Consider the following 17955-nt stretch of genomic DNA (forward strand, 5'->3'; position numbering starts at 1 on the left):
AAATGTATTGAGTTGAAAGCATCAGGCTGACAAGGTTAAAATCTGGAGGAAAAGGGCTTTGAGAAAAAAAAGTACTTCCCTAATGCATACCTTTTAACAAGTTGTTTGTATCTCTGGGTTTGACCTTTAGCTTTTTAGCAATGTGCAAAGCTAGATTGCTCTGCCATAATGTGTCTCTGAAAGCTGGTAAAAGCATACATGAATTCTATACAGATATGCAATTAAGGTCAATATACAGAAACAGATAAATGTGTGTAGAGCTCATAAACACAAATAAGGACACTGAAGTCTGTTTAGTGTATTTCCACAGGAAGAGTGTGGTAAACAGTGTCATGTTTTACTTCAGTTGTCCTTTAGTGGAAATGAGATTGAGGTAAAATGAATCCTCCAATGAAATTGGAAGAAAGCTTTATGACACAGAGTCATAGAAATATCACATCTCAAAATAAAAAGGTTCCAGTGAGAAAACTGCATTCCATGTCAAAGGAAAAGTTGAATCATTAGTGAAATTTCAAACCATGTTGAAGTAAAATACGAAGATGAATGATCATTTCTTTTTCTGTACTACTATTTTGAGAAAATTCTTCATTTTGATAAATTGGCTAATCAGAAGACCAATAATTTACACTGTTTTATGCATTGGCAATTTACTAAGATCTATGGTATGTATTTTAAACCTCGATAGGTTTGCATTTGAAATGCAAATTTGCTCAAATTTCTTTATGCAAAAAAAAAAAAAAAGCACAGACAAAAAAAATTACGTTTCTCATCTGCATTTAATCACATGCATTTCTAAATGGCAGATCCTTTCTTTTATTTGTGGACATATAAGAGAAAGCATCATTTTAAAATGTGTTGCATTCGGAGCTCATCTGAACAGAAGGAGAAAGAGATTAAAGGAGAAAAAGTTGGATTGCTGCACCTTACTGTGTGTGTGCGTGTGTATGTGATGTTGACAGAACGCCTGCAGTGTGTGTCAGAGCAGAATACCAGGACTACCGGGGCAGAAAGGAGAAAAAGGTTCATCTGGAGCTCTAGGTATCCCAGGAATGGATGGAGAAAAGGTAAAATTGGCTTCAATTTCATCTCCTCACTAATTAATATTCTGTCTCTCCCCATGAGATTCTCTAGCACTGAGTGCTGTCATCTTTTCTGGCTGATGCAATGAATGATTTTTGCAGACACAAATACACCAGTCATTTCTGCAGTCCAGTTTTTTTATTATATACATGTGTATATAATATAAAGATAAAAAAAATTGCTCTAGAACAGCCCCAAGTAGTATCAAAAGTCATTCTTAAAAATATATGAAAGTTATTGTATTAGATACCAAATCTGCAAACTAATTTCCCTTTTCTGCAGCACAATTACAATAACTTGAAATGTTTTGCTTGCAATATTAGCTTGTTTTGTCTTTCTTTAAAATGAATCCTGTTTTTTTTTGTTTTGTTTTTCTCTGACGTGATGACATTCATACGTTAAATGTGCAATACACTACATGACTTTTGCTCAGATTTTTTCCTCAAATTGCAGTCTGGACGAGTCGACAATAGTTGCCAAAAGTCTTTTGGGCAGTCGGAGTTGACAGATTTCATAGACAATTGTGTAGTGTATGATGGGCGCAGACTCTTTTTTGGCTACAGAATATGATTCCATCCAGTTGGAGGATGTCAAACATGTTTAATATCTTGAGGCAATTTTAGAACTTATCGTAGTGTATGACGCTTCGCTACTAAAACAGAAGTGGCCCTCCATCTACTAGTGTTGCAATAACATACTGTACAAATACAATAACAATACAATGAACAGAACAGTACATTAACAAAACACAATATTTGACTCTTCAGCATAAACAAAACAACTGACGACGCCCCTCATCTCTAACTCCCAATGTAATCTGTAGATCCAAATCCAGTTTGTTTAATCGGTAATGCGTGAGTTTGTTGTGTTCGGAATGATTAGAAAGTCTGGTACTGTATGGTCCTCAGTTTTTGACTTTATGACGGCCAGTTTTTCTCTGGACATCATAAAGTTATGTAGTGTATTCCAGCTTTAAGTGTTCAAATAATATTCTGGGCCACTGCATATTCTTGTGTCTGTCCTGTGGATCTGGCTTCTTACGTTCTATGTTGGCTTCAACAGGGGGATCAGGGTCTGCGGGGCCCAGCTGGTAATCCCGGAAAAGAGGGTCCGAAGGTAAGCCACCCTAAATCTTAGATTAGAGAAAAGAATCATGTGATCAGTAGACATGAGCCCCAGTTCTGTCATGACAATTCTTGGAGAGATTGGCATGGTAATGGTTATGGCAATGTTAATGTATTTGGTCTTGGCGGAATAGATCTGCTATGCTGCTGCTGCAGAGCAAGTACAGAGACTTGCCAATACATTCACAGACATCGCGTTGAGCATGTAAGACATGCTGCTGCTGCTGCACATGTATCATACATGAATGAACCCCCATAGAAGATCTATACAGGTGGAGCTGGGGAAGGTGGAGGGTTTCTGAAAGCGCTCTGCACTGCTAACAGCAACACTACCAGTATTTGAATGTTGAACCGCAGCTCATTGGCTGCTGATGCAACAGCAACCAATCAGCTTCACTATGTAGATTACGATGCGATCGATAGCAAACTGAGTTAGGACCTATCAGCTTACGCCATCTAGAGTTTCATGCCAGAACTTCGTATACCGGTATATATGAAGAGTTCAGATGCAAAAGCCTCTAAATGCCATCTGAAATTTTCTCATAGAATGATCATTTTTATCAAGCTCGTATATTTAAATTCAATAATTTCACTTAAATGGCAATGAAGATTACCTATTAATTGTCATTTAAGTGAAATTATTGAACTTAAATACACAAGCTTGATAAAAATGATCATTCTATGAGAAAATTTCAGATGGCATTTAGAGGCTTTTGCATCTGAACTCTTCATATATTCACAGACTTCCCTTTAGCTGTAATTCTTTTAGGAAGTACAATCACATGCATTTCCTCCATTACAACAAGGAATTGTGAGGTAAATATTTTATAAATGGTGCAACAATTGCAAAAAAATTCGTTTATGTACAGTACAGTACAGTGCCTGAATGTGAGACATTCATTGACAGGCAAGAACTGAGGCCAAAGGAAAAGCATTAATAATGTATGAGAACATTCTTTAGAGAGAAACTTAGTCAAAAGTGTGTACTTCCTGTCTCAACTATTGTTTATCTGTCTCGTCATCATATAGGGAGTGAAGGGTGAGAGAGGCTTTCCTGGTCCGATGGGGGACAAGGGTGATGAGGTGAGTTATCAGAATAACACTGTGTGTACACTGTATGTGTGCGGCTTGGTGCAGTGCGACATAACTAAATGGATCCTGTTATAGTTAGTGGAGCTGTCCAATGCGTCATGGTTGACTACTATACAGCTTCACCAGTCATTTTATTTTCCCTGTCTGTCTGAAATAAATTATTTTTTTATTTTATTTTTTTGAGAACCAAGCATATTTTACAAGCAAGCGTATGTATAATCAAACATGTCAGGGCTTATATAGAAAAAAAACAGGAAAACCTGTATAATTGCATAGTTCGTAACTTTAAGGTTTTACTTTTAGGTAGTAAAATACTTTGTACCTTGTAGGTTTTCAAATAATATTGAAAGACAACGAACAAATACAAATTTAAGAAACTTTAAATAAAAAAATTATCCATTTGCATTTGTAGTAATACCAACATTATATGGAGCTGTATTTCGCTAGTCTAAGACAGTTGGACCAATGGAATTTTATTCAAATTAAAATAGGAATTTATTTTCAGCTCAATTATTTTCATTTTAATGTTGTTGAAGTCTAGCCTCAAGCTCGCAGTTGACTGGTCCGGGGTTACAGAATTCAATTTATTATCACTACTTTTTTTTTTTTGAGTTTTGAGATTTTAGTTTTAAGTTGAGTTTTGAGCTGAGATCTGAAATTCTCTGTTCCAGGGGACCCCGGGTGTGCCAGGATTGCCTGGATCCACAGGCCGTATGGGTGCACCGGTGAGGATCTCCCAATAAAAAGAAATGTTATTATGGCTTCATGGTTTCGATATGGGGCTTAGTTTATTTCCTTGGCAATCTTTTTCTTCCCAACGTTGTGTCTAATCAAAATGATCCTTACGCATGTTCCTCTGCATCCAGGGACTTCTTGGGAGACCAGGACCCGTTGGCACCGCAGGACCAAAGGGAGAACGGGTAAGCATAATCTAGTTATCATTTCTTCTTTAAGATTTTAATATAATATTAAGGACCTTTTTTATGATTTTATTCCAAACCATCTTATTTGAGGGCTGAGGTTGATGGAAAAGTTAATAACAAATAAAAATTTGTTTTGACAAAAATGATCATGTGGCCTCAGAAAACCTGACAAATAGTGCAAATGGACCGCTTTTATGGTGGCCTTGTATCATTTTATTAAGCTTTAAAATTGCTAATTTTGTGTACAGATTTAGCACAAACATGAGAATTGAAGAAATAATGATCCAAACATGTAAATGCTGTCATTACTTACTCAAAGACCAAACAAAATTAAATTATGTATATTATTATGTCATCCATTATATTATACATATAATTTTAAAACTTATTTAAATATTCTGCAATTATATTGAATTTCAGAGTGGGATAAAGACAAAACGTGATAAACATCTTCTTCGGTTTTTCACTTTCCCCAACATTATTATTCTTTGACCCATCAGCATCTGTATGAGTCACACACACTGTCTGATAAACAGCTGGAGTAATGCTCTCACAAACGGTTAGCGGGAGATAGTGAATATGCCGCTCGATGTGTTCGACGAGCTTGTACGGTGCCCTGCAGTGTGCAGATATGTACTAGAAAAGGAATAGAGGCATTTTTCACCGTTTTCATCAGCTGGTCGGCTCCACTGAGAGCCAATCCAATAAGAGCTAAGGGGCACCAAGTCTATCCACAACTTCCAAAGGCTCTATCTGAATCCTGTTATTATTCACACCATTTGCTAACACTGCCGTATGGCGTTGGCCCTGACTCTCAATGCAATCACACACTGTGTTTGGAGAGGCAGAGTTTGTGCTACGCATGTAAATAAAAGAAATGTCTTTTTATTCCAGGGCAGCGAAGGACCGCAAGGCAGACCCGGACCTCCTGGACCTCCTGTAAGTTCTGATGCTGATTGCAAGTGTTTAGGCTGACTCAGCTTGAAATTTAAAGGTGTGGAAGTTTAAAGTGTGCATTTTCACCATCGCTAGGAATTGAAAACGGAATTGATGAATGCTTTCCAACAGTTTTCCATAACACTTCCACTTGTTTGTCATTGGTCACAACCATATAGATATTTTATTAGGGTATCTGTACTTTTACTCAAGTACTCGAATGGTTTAAAAAAATGGTTTACTCATAGTTGTCTCTGAAAGAGATAGAAAACAGAGGGGGGGAAATGCACACTTTAGCTATAAATGATATATGAGATCCCAGGGAAACTTGATTTGTAAATTTGTATTTGTAATTGCTTACAAAGATCTGAAAGATTCACAGTTAATAGCGATTTGTATGCTCTCCCGACAAAGTTTAGTGATTAACCCTATAAAGCTTAATCTATCATATTTCATACATAGGCCTCTAAATTATCAACATGATAAAATCTTTGCCATAAAAATCTGTTGTACACAATCATCTACATGCCTTTTTAGTAAAAGTAAAAGGCATTTTATTATAATTCTAAAAAATGTCTCTCTTCAGGTTTGGGTATGTCTTTTTGCAGTGAAATCTTTAATGATTTTTATCAAATAAACGAATGTATCACTTTTATATTGTTAGTAATATTTCAAGATGAACACTTACTGGACAGAAGCAATTTAGGTTTACTTGATTTTACATACAATTTCATCCTTTTTTTGGTCCTTTAAATAACATCTGCACCAAATTGCATTATTATTCTATTTACTTATTTATTTTAATTTAGTCGTCTGAATAAAATTGAGGTGTTTTTTCCAACTCCTCAAGTGTGAACTCCATATCCTCACTATATCATACTATATTGTCTATAAAAGCCTGATGTATAAAATATGATTTAAAACTAAGTACTAATAAACAGCTAATATCCTAGTAATATGCAAGCTAATAAGCAACTAGTTAATAGTGAGAATTGGATCCTAAACTAAAGTGTTACTTTCCTTACTGATTTTATCGCCCGGTGAATGATAAAACTGGAGAAAAATCTCATTGACTTATATTTGAAGGAGAGACTCAAACACATCTGGACACAAGAATATCATATTGACTGGTGTGTGTTTTTTGTGTGTTTTTTTTACTTCTTTTCAGGGTGTTCCAATTGCAGAGGGCAATGGAATGAGCAGTCTCTATAAGCTTCAGGTAAAACTTTTGCCTGATACTAAAACATAGTCACGGCATTTTAATATGTAATTTTAATTTGTCATATTGTTCATTTTTGATAAACTATTTTCTTTTTTTTTTCTTTTTTTTACAGAATGGAGCGGCTAATACAGGCCAACCCGGACCACCCGGGCCCTCTGTATGTTTTATTTATTTATTTTCTAAATTATATCCCACATAAAACAAATAGCTGTTTTGAAGTTAACCTACCGCAGGGAATCAGTTGTTGCACTTTTAATGAAGTTTAAATGTCAATACACAAAGAAGCGACATTGATTTGGGAATCTGTATTCGGTTTAGCTGCTGTTTTCAAGAGTTTTACGCAGCATTCTTTGAAGGACGGATCACGGCCACACAGACACAAATCTGAAACTCAGACAATGACAGTAGCCCAAAGGGAAAAGGACAAAACAAACCCGTCACACATAGTCAACAATGTAGCTGCTTGTAAAGGAGGGGTAATTGAAATGCAGCACTTTAACAGGGGGAAAAAAATGAAATATATAAGCTGTATATATATATATAAAAGAGCTTTTCTGCCCTAGTGGAATCATCCGATTAGCTTATCAACACAGCGACACGCACACTTATCTACTCTGTGTGTAATGTGTCCTTCCTTTCCATGAAGAACAAGAGTGTATTCCCTCCTGGGCCATCTTTACCAGACCGCCCAGAACTCTGAAAAATGCGAAACCCTTATCAGCAGGTCTGAAAGAGGACACTCTCCAATCTCCCTCCTCACTGAGAGAGACACGAGGAGCTGCTTACAAGTCCCCCGGAGTGCTTTGTTTCGGGTTTATCCTCAGCTGAACCTGTTCCAAGTGGGACGTGGCTCCTCTTGTTGACGTGCCGCAGTGCACTGAGACAAAGATCACTTAAACTTCATTTGAACTTCATTTGAACAATCAAGAAGCTTGTGGTTGGGAGACAGAATGATGTGACAGGGTTATGACAGCATGCAGAGTCATGATATATTCGCTCACTGGGGTGCTAAAGGGTAAAATTAGCTTTTGAATGCAAGTCATCTATCTATCTATCTATCAATCTATCTATCAATCTATTTATCTATCTATCTATCCATCGTCCCATCCATCCATGCATCCTCCATCCCCTACCTAGCTCTCTCTGGTATTAAGATGCGTTTTTGTCGATCGGATCACAAGTGGACGCTAAATACGGGTGTAAACAGGATCTAAAATGTTTCGAGATTGTCCACTTTCGACCACTTCCAGAGGCAGTTGAAAACGCATTAGACCGGATTGCTTTCGTGGTGTAGACGCTCATGTGGTCGAATGTGTTCGCACAGCCACAAAAGACCACCTACTCTCCGCATACTGACCTAAAGCCGCTGTCACACTACACTTTGAGAATGTAACACTGTAACAGTCGTGATATGATGTCACGCTCTGCAGCGTCTTTTTTGTAAACATGAATTCAACATATAACAAATAGTAATACACTCAAAATGTAAAAAAATAAATAAAAAAAAGCAATCTACTCGACTTTACTGCAAAAATATCGTTCTTTTAATTCAGCCAAGAGGTCACGTCATGACGTATCGATCAGAGTTTGACCTGGTCAGGTCGGAGTTCACCAAACTTCAACCTTGCGTTTCCGGTCTGACACATTCGCATGCATATGAATGGAAGTCAATAGAACGAAAAGTGTAGTGTGACTGCCCCGTAACGCGCAAACATGGGAAGTGCGCTAGCCAGACGGGATTTAAACATTGATTTAAAGTTTGGTATGAAGACAAAAATGCACCAAGCACAATGTTCTCTCACCATTCCTGATTTCTAACACACTCACTGCGTTCGGCATGATCTTGCGGCTTTCAGACCTGAAACGAAAGCTGCTGCTCCCCCTCGTCTCCGGTCGCATTCATATGTAAAACGCGTGAGCTTATTTCATCCATTAGATCAAAAGATCTGAAAATCCCAGCAAACAAGCCCATGCATTTACCCACCCGTTGACCCATCCCCTCGAAGAAATCAGGACAGAAGTGGTCGAAAGTGGACAAAAAAGACGGATAAAAACACCGGGTGCAATTAAATGCACTTTCATTTTACAAACTGAGGTGAAAGAACACTTCCCATGACATTTCCCAGAATGCCTTAAAGTCCCCATGTGGTGAAAATCAAGCTTTTGATGTTGTTTATATGTCTATAAGGTGTTTTTTTATATGCTTTAAGACAAACCATGTGTAAATTCATAAGTCAACACCATTGCTGAGTATTTTCTCCTTAAAACTGCAGTGAACCGAAGACAGTCTAAAAAAACACGGTTTGAAATCGCTGGTGTTTCTGACATCGTAAAGTACCTGGTAACCTATCACGTCAAAGTTTGATCATCAACGAGTGAGTGGAATCGGGGCTAATTTGCATATTATTAGAACCGTGTATACTAAATGAGGCAAGGGTGTAGAGTTACATTTATGCCAATGAAACATTCCTATGATTCGTTGCTAGTACAGTTCAAGTTCACACTCATGAAATCCAAAAGCTTCGATTCTTAAATTCGGGATCATGCTCAGTCTTGTCAGATAGGCAGCTCACTAGGTTTTGGAACAGAGTTCTGTCAACATAATTCCCTCGTGGGTCCTTTGTCTGAGTGTGTTACTGTATGACAGCATATCTAAGCAGATGTCATCCAGCTAATTACACAGATTGGATTAATTGATAGCACACAGAGAAATAAGGTCAGTTTCATGTGCTAATTCTGTGCCTTTTCTCTTCCAGGGCCCCAAAGGAGATGAAGGAAGGATGGTGAGTGTTGCTTCACTGTGATTTGTATTAAATGGTCCTCGTCCTTGTGGTCCTTCTATGCCAGTGGATTGAGAGAAACAGGCCTGGCCAGCGCTCGTTTTCTGGCTGGTCTCCATTAATCACAGTTTCTGGCTCAGAAGTAGCCCGAGAGCAGCCGAGCACAACAGTTTAGTCACACAGCATTCTCAACAACAATAGGAGTGATCAGGAATGCCGCCTAAATCAAATTGTCGCCGCATATTCCTCTGCCTTTGGGGGATTTTGTAACCGCTGTACATGCACACACACCCCCAACAAAAGCACATGCACATCAGCGACGGACCCCTACAATAGCGGCAATTCAGCTCCGACTGGCAAAAAGCTGGCACTTCCTGTTCTCACGGGTGCAATTTTGATTTTTTGTGTGTCTTTTTTTTTTACGAAGCGATTTTTCAGCGCCATGCTAATTTGACATTTGAATAAATGGTCCCAGCAGTCTCCAGCACTGTGCTAGAATTACACCCATCTGTCTCCAGTCGATCCTCTTTTTTGGTTCCATGTAGGCCTGCGCTCTGTTATACATGGCAATCTACACGCGCGACAATTACTGTCGCAATCCGTTAACATGGCGCCCGCTGCTGTCCGTCAGTAGCGACTGAGGCATGAGACGAACATAATGTACGACACTAGAGCGCAGATTCTTCAGCGCTCCGTGAAGGGGTTCGGTGTGGGGTAGCAGCCAATCACTTGGGGTTGAATTACGAGCTGCTCTGTTCACGGCGAACTACGTGTGATTTATTAACGTGGCAGGCTAAATGAAAATGGAAGGGGGAAAGTAAATGCTTTGTCAGGATGGTAATGCGACAGAATTAGAGTTAACGCAACGCTCTTGTCAGGACGAAGATAAATATGTGGTTTTTAATTGAAATAATCAGTGACATGCTGGAAAAATGGCGTTTGGTGTTTGTTGGGTCGCTAAAATAAATTACGCACATGTCCCCCAACCAGTTTGGTAGCTAAACTGTTGTGATCTGTTCCATCAGTCGAAATACACTAGAAATACATTTTGAGTTTTATTTGACTCCAAAACGTTGCAGTGATACAATCATTTAAGATTATTTCTTCAACTTTTCAGGCACTTTTATGTCCCAGGGGTTGATTTTTATTATATATATATGTTTAATTCTTTTATATTATATATATATGAAGGTAACATTAAAATTGACTTGGAAACTTTTTACTATGCTTTCATCACTTTCCAAATGACATTTATGTGCAGATTTGGTTGTTTTACCTTGTCCCTGAGCCAGAATATCTAATATCTCAGTCTAGACCATCCATCATATTTTTACATTTGAAACCATTATAATGTTAACGAAGAGTAAAACCATTCCTATACACACACACAAACAAACACACACTGTGTAAATGTGTGTAACTAAATTCAATAATACCAAACATTTCATTACCTAAAAGTAATTGGTAACACTTTACAATAAGGTTCATTATTTTACTATTTTAGTTCATCTTTGTTAATGTAAGTTAATCAAAATACAGCTGTTCATTGTTTGTTCATGTTAGTTCACAGTGCATTAACTAATGTAAACAAATACAACCTTTGATTTCAATAACGTATTAGTAAATGTTGAAATTAATATTATCTAAGATTAATAAATGCTGTAGAAGTATTGTCCATTCTTAGTTCATGTTAACTAAGGTAGGTAACTAATGTTAATTAATGAACCTTATTATAAAGTGTTACCAAGTAATTATTAATTTTGTTCAAAATTGTCCCAAAATGTTCACCCCAAATTTGGTCAAATAATCCCAAAAGTGTTGTTTAATGTAATGTATGTAGAATGAATAAAATACTAGCTTTTAAATTAGCTTTAGTAAAAACAAAAGAGCCTGCCATTTTATTCCAAGCTATAATGCTATTAAACGCAATACAGAATTTGAGAAGTGACACAGTGGTGAACATTTTCATTACTTTATTAAAAGTGCATAGGGCCAAAAGTAGTCCAGTAAAAGTTAGCACAATTTTTTAAATTGCGACAAAACTAACATGATTCAAAATCACTATTTGTGCATTTCTCCGCAAACTCATTCTGACTTCTGACCCAAAATGATAGCATTTCTCTGCTACTCATAACTAGCTTGTTAGTTTTCATAAAAATTGTAGTGGAGTTAGTTGCATTGGCGCTTTTACTTATTCACTCCCCAAATCTGACACACACAGACAGACTTTCACGCATGAAGGTGTCTGTGCCGAGCTGGAATGTGTTTCTTTTATTCCAGGGTGAGCCGGGACTGATGGGATTACCTGGACTAGAGGGGCTGCCAGGTGCTAAGGTAAGCCCGTTTGAATGAGCCGTGTCACTGGACGCTCTCTCACACTTTCCGAGCGTCCCAGATTACACACAGCTTCCAACAGCTCAACCAGACGTTCCACTCTGTACTCTCACGATTTGACATGACATTGCAGTTTCGGCGTGTGTGTGTGTGTGTGTGTGTGTGTGTGTGTGTGTGTGTGTGTGTGTGTGTGTGTGTGTGTGTGTGTGTGTGTGTGTGTGTGTGTGTGTGTGTGTGTGTGTGTGTGTGTGTGTGTGTGTGTTTGACTGACAGAGAGATGAGGAAAGCGGCTAGACATAATTGATTCAAACATTGTTAGTATTCTAATTTCACCGCAGTGCTTAGTCAAAGCACTCGGGAATTCAAGAGAAAGACCATGAATACGAGAATACTAGAGAGGGTTGAAATAATAGGCTTCATTAAATGGAGCCCACAGAACTGTCCAACCGACTGTTTCTTCCTGCACGTATCAGAGCGCTGGTGCATGGAGACTCTTTTTCGAGACAGCTTCCTCCTTTAAGCGGCATCAAACTCGCCCACTCTTCCCAGAAAAGGACTTGTCAAGATGTAGTCACAGCATTTTGCGTGCTCGCCGACTCCACAACTGCCACGAGGCTGCCTGATCTCAAGCTGTTTATTTGCATGCTGTGCCCCAAAACTTAAAAGCAGCTCATTAATTCCTAAAGTCAGCAGTGCGCATATGGAGGAAAGATACTTGTCAAGCACAGTTGGTATTGAGAACAGAAAGAAAAGAAATCATTGTGTTTTGCGACATGTTCTCAGGCGTTTTTGCATTGAAGATTCGACTTACATGAGTATGTTTGTGTGTTGTAAGGGTGATCCTGGGCTTCCTGGTCCTATTGGTCCTACTGGTCCTACTGTAAGTCTTTCTGTTGTCATGTTTCTGCTTTCAGATTACACTAATACACATTAAACTGTATATTGTTTAGGCAATAAGCTACGAGCATTAAAGGTAGTAAATAAATAAAGTATAGTCACAATTTTCACAATATCAGTGGCACAAATTTTCATGAAAACCCTATTTATTTTGCAGATTTATTAAGTGCTGTTTAATGCATATTCTAATTCAATACACACAAAAAAAATTGTTTGATATCAACATACATTATTAAGCTAACTTTAATAAAAGCTAAATATAGTAAATATTTAAATAAAATGTATCAAGTAAAATATAAATATATTGGCCAATGATGAAGATCGTGCATGTTTTCCATATTTTTACATTTATATAACCTTTACATTGCTTTTACCTTTGTTTGATTCTTAAAAATACATGTAACCATTAGCAAATCTCATTATAACTATTAAATTTCCATTCTATACATTTTAACTTTACTTGAAGAATTTAAGTAAAAAAAAAAATTTGTATTTATTATTATTATTATTTATTAAAACACAATAGTATATATCTTTTATCTGCCATAACATAAAAGTTATTATCAGCTTATGAGTATTGGTGCAACCCTATACTTTATGCTAGAAGATATACTATACTCACTGACAAGAGTAGCAGATTTTCAGTTGTAATGTATCTTACATTGAAGCTGTAACGTTTAGTGGTCCGTCACAAGATATATGTTCATATCGCGAGTGAATTTTTTGATAAAATCAGTGCGGGTGGCAGCTGTGTCCCCAGCCCTACAGGTGGTTTAAACGGACACCAGGTTTGAGGTCTAACTCTTTCTCTCCTTGTTCCTGTGAAGGGAAAGTCAGGTCCGCGTGGTGAGACAGGGATCCCTGGAGAGCCGGTGAGATTTGCTTTGTTGCTTGTTAGCTGCTGTCAATCATATGGCAGGTTTTGGCAGCAGGATGATGCGAGACTGATGATGTCCCATTTTCCCTCTTTGTCTTTCCACACAGGGAGAACGAGGGCCTCTTGGAGAGACTGGCTTCCCTGGACCCGAAGGGCCTCCTGGAGCCCCTGTAATCAATCTTAACATTCACTACACATGTAATCTGTAATGTGTAGCCTACTAATGCACACCTGCCTGTACAGCTGGGGTTTTCAAACATCTTTATGATAGGACTCCCAAATATCATAATCCCCTTATTAGGGACCCGCATTTTAAAATATAAAGGCATCTGTATATTTTCAGAACAAAATGTATTTATTTAATTGTATAATATATATGTATTTATTCGAGGGTGGGTTGGATCCTAATGCAGTAGGTTCAGTCCCAAAATACAAACAAACTAAAAAAACTGGAAAACCGAACGGAGAACACCAACATAAGAGCCTAGAAGGACAAGACATGACAAACAACATGGGAAACACAAGGGCTATAAGGTGCGTTCACGCCATGTCGTAATTACCGCAATTACGTGATTTCAGCTTGTACAAAAGCGTTCATGTTCAAAGTGAGATGGGAGTTTTATGAGAGCTCATACTTGTACCACATGACCGCTGCAGATTAATTTAGGCCTTGATAGTGCTGCTATAGAAACGCAATAATTCCCAGTTTGAGAACAGCTCAGAACATATATCTCGAGACTACTGTATGACATGGCGTGAACGCTGCAATATATACAGACAAGCTAAAGAAATAAGGTAACAAGACACCTGTGTGGATAGATATAATTAAGGGGGAACCAATGAAACAAAAGGACTACAAAACTAGACACAGGAAACTAGAAATACATAAAAGTCCAAACAAACAGGGGACATGTAACACGCTGAATTTATGTGTGTGTGTGTGTGTGTGTGTGTGTGTGTGTGTGTGTGTGTGTGTGTGTGTGTGTGTGTGTGTGTGTGTGTGTGTGTGTGTGTGTGTGTGTGTGTGTGCAAATTGTTCCAATGAGCACAAATATTTTGAGATGCTAGAAAACCACTTTCATAATGTTCTTTTAGCAGTTTCACGGAAATGAAAATGAAAGACAGGTTTCACCTCAGAGTAAAAAATGAAAAAGCTACTATACGTAATGATATAAGGTTGCAATTTTAAAAGTAGCTGCAGTTCTGAAAAATAAAGTTGCAATTGTGAGATTTTCAAATATGCAATTGTGAGAGTTTCAGATATGAGAAATCAAATATAAATGTTTGAGAAATATATGTAATTATTAAAAGTTGCAATTGTGAGAAAGTCACACATAACTATTTAAATAACCTGAAGAGAAATGAATAGAATAAAACTATATGCAGCGTTTTATCAAACACTATTATTTTTTATTTTTTCAGTGGACCCTTTTGTGGCCCCCCGGGTTCCCTGGATCTACCTGCAATCTACCGTTTATGTTGAACCTGGCTGTGATATACTGTCTATAACATTGAGTTCTCATTAGTTTCTGTCCTCTGTTCTCAGCTCTGTGATTTTATAACAGATTGATCCATCATTTGATCCAGCCTTGAATTGCAGACCAGATTTAATTAACTGATTAGTGTGCTGATTGATTCACAGTTTGACTCGCTGTGGATTCACAGTTCAGACACAAACATTCTGTTGGGGTTTATTTTTCCTCAATCCTTGATTTCCGCTCACCGGCCTGTGGTTTAATGCAGAGGCTGTTTTTAATTAAAGATCCCAGAATGCTGAGACAAAACATTGTAAACAAGCATCAGAGATATTAATACGCAACTGGATATATACAGGTTTTGACTGGCTGAATTACTATGATTTCTAATATAGTGTGATAGAGCGGCATGCACCAGAGCTCCGTGTTAGGTTCTTCTCTATAAACCACGGCAACTCTTTTCAGCTGTAATATCTCACTTCATAGCACAGAGTAATCTCTTCATATACTTCTCAGCTCTGTGGTGTTAAACCCGGCTGATTTGTGCTGTGGTAATGAGTGCAGTCACTGGCGTAAACATTTGATTGGCTATCTCAGTGAAGAGACATCGGTCTCATATAATTGCTTTGTTATTCGCACAGCCATAATGCCTTCAGCACCTCGGCTGTATACACAGAATTCCCCTGAGGAATTCCTGTTTCTTCCACGGGACGTTTAACGATTTATTCCTAGTTTATCCAGCTCAGTTCCTAATTGTTTGCACTTAACCTTAGTGGAACGGTGTTTGCTAAGCTAACCACAGATACAATCTAGACTACATCAAAGTTGACATGTTGGCTCCAAGAAGTATTTGGATACTTTAGACGCAATTAAAAACGCATGGATGACATTGCATTAGATGATACAAAATATCAAAACAAGTGGCTTTTATTTTTTTCTTAAAGAAACAGGATAAAACTTTTTTTCCCCCTTTTTTTCCACCTCCACTGATGAATCAATCACAATATGACCAGGAATTTTGATTTCATATTGACATCTGATTTCTATAGAATTAGTTGTCCTGAATAAATTTTAGCTCGTAATGTGTTTATCATCACATAATATAAATGAGTGAGTAAAGTTAATTGTGACTTTCTCACAATTGCAGCGTTATTTATCATAATTGCGTCTATTTTTCAACTCTTTCTATTAGAGTTGCTGCAACATTTTTATCTGTCTTAGATTATGGAGACCTGGTGTATAGGACCGCTTCAGCACAATGTCTGTATAAGATTGACACTGTTTATCATGCGTCTCTGAGATTTATTACGAATTGTAAAAACTTGACCCATCATTGTGAATTATATTCCAGAGTGGGATGGCCATCGTTGTCCAACAGGAGATCAGGGCATTGGCATATTTTTATCTATAAGGCCATGCTTGGTCTGTTGCCATCCTACATCTGTAGTTTAATCACATGGAGAAGTGTTGGTTCTTATTCATTGCGATCAAATGATAACTTGCTGCTCTTTGTTCCATTTGCCCGTACAGAACTGGGAAAAAGGGCTTTTGTCTACTCCGCTCCTTCTGCATGGAACTTTATGCAAAAAGACTTGAAATTATCTGAACTTATTTCCTTAAATGCTTTTAAGTCCAGATTGAGAGAACCTGAAATGACCTGTTTAAATTGTAAATGTTTTTAATTATTTGTATTGTATAACTTTTATAAATGTAATTGACTGTGTTTTTGCTGCCTTTTGGCCAGGACTTTCTTGAAAAATAGGTTTTTAACCTCAATGGGACCTTCCTGGTTAAATAAAGGTTAAATTAAAAAAATTAAAAAAATTCTCATTTGCAACTGAATACCTCAGAATTGCAACTTTATTTTTTAGATTTGCAACTTTATTTTTTAGATTTGCAACTGTTTTTAGAATTTCAACTTTTTCAGAATTGCTATTTTTTCTGTCAACTTCTATGTGACTATACTATTATAGTTTAGTTACTATACTATTATAGTTTTTATTCATATTTTGAATTAGTGTTTTGTCAAGTTTTTTTTTTAAATACAGTATATGTTTTTATTACAGTATAAGGTTTTTATTCATTTTTATTAAATTTTTTGTTTATTTTAGTTTACCAAGTTCAACTAAATGAAAATGAGAAGTGTTGGCTTTGCAACTAGCTGAAATAAAAAAAAACGAATAAAAAAAACATTATTTTATTTTATTTCAGTTAACATTTATTTTATTTCAAACAACACCAAAATAAATAGTTTTTTTATGGTTTTAGTTTTAGATTCAGTTAACTACAATAACCTTGGATTGCAAAGATTGATGGGAATGTTCTGTGTCCTCTGCAGGGAAGGCCGGGAAAAGATGGAATTCCAGGCTATGAGGTATGTAAGTGTACAGTATATGCTTTTGAGAGAGCTTTGGCTTCAGCTGTATAATGTTAGTAGAAAATTCATGCTTTTACTTTAATGCATGCAGCATCTAATAACTTGTGCTTTAATATTTTGCCAGCAAGTTAGAATAGTGGCGGACAAAGGCTCGGTTCTGTGCTGGTCTATGTTTATCTCCGTCTCATTCGATTTCTTTCTTTCCCAAGCAAATAAAAGCCCAACACCAGTCATTAGTCTTGTAAAGTTTTCAATAATAAGACCGCTTACTCACTGCTAATGCTCTCCAGTGTGGATAAAATCCTGCCCATGAGCCATTAAATCATGAATAATGCATGCGATCACTAATTAAATGTCCCCTACAAACAGGGTTTGTAGTTTCGAAAGCCTTGTCACGTCAAAATAAAAAAAAAGTTGTGTTCTCTGATGCCTTGTCACAACAGAACGCATGTCTAAGGCAGAACTGTGTGACAAATCGCACTTCTGCACTTTACAGCAGCAAGCAGACACATCAGAGAGCCACCAACACACAAACGCACATATATAGACGTCTCCATCAAAGACTGACAAATGCGGTAAATACAGCATACATCTGCAGATCTTAATGAGGTGAGCAAGAAAGAGCTGAGGATGAGTCAGAAGTCAGTTTGCTCAGCGGCCATCTTGCTAACATTCATGGGCAGCTATTTTCTATAGAGTGCAACAGTGACCGCCCACTTTTTCAGTGGCGTTGGAAGTCTTTTTTTTCCCATTCATTTCTCCCATAGGGATTTCAGAAAAGTCTGTTACAGCGTTAAAAGCCATGAACCAAGCCAATCAGCTACGAGGTGAATAACCT

General features: G+C 37.4%; 1 protein-coding gene across 3 annotated transcripts in view; it reads left to right on the forward strand.

Moving 5' to 3' along the window:
• LOC309486937 (uncharacterized protein) overlaps positions 1–17955 on the forward strand; it is a 182420-nt gene that overhangs the window by 142059 nt on the left and 22406 nt on the right. For all 3 annotated transcript variants that reach the window (XR_014201711.1, XM_082154416.1, XM_082154417.1), the window contains 14 exons: positions 960–1064; positions 2143–2196; positions 3234–3287; positions 3968–4021; positions 4163–4216; positions 5114–5158; positions 6324–6374; positions 6490–6534; positions 9134–9160; positions 11438–11491; positions 12327–12371; positions 13216–13260; positions 13373–13435; positions 17079–17114. Coding sequence is in view for 2 of the 3 variants with exons in the window: in XM_082154416.1 (XP_082010542.1) it covers positions 960–1064; positions 2143–2196; positions 3234–3287; positions 3968–4021; positions 4163–4216; positions 5114–5158; positions 6324–6374; positions 6490–6534; positions 9134–9160; positions 11438–11491; positions 12327–12371; positions 13216–13260; positions 13373–13435; positions 17079–17114 (732 nt within the window). In the remaining variant the exon portion in view is untranslated. The remainder of the gene's footprint in view (positions 1–959; positions 1065–2142; positions 2197–3233; positions 3288–3967; positions 4022–4162; positions 4217–5113; positions 5159–6323; positions 6375–6489; positions 6535–9133; positions 9161–11437; positions 11492–12326; positions 12372–13215; positions 13261–13372; positions 13436–17078; positions 17115–17955) is intronic.

Source organism: Leuciscus leuciscus (assembly GCF_965113295.1).
Source record: "Leuciscus leuciscus genome assembly, chromosome: 22".
In the NCBI taxonomy this organism is placed as follows: domain Eukaryota; kingdom Metazoa; phylum Chordata; class Actinopteri; order Cypriniformes; family Leuciscidae; genus Leuciscus; species Leuciscus leuciscus.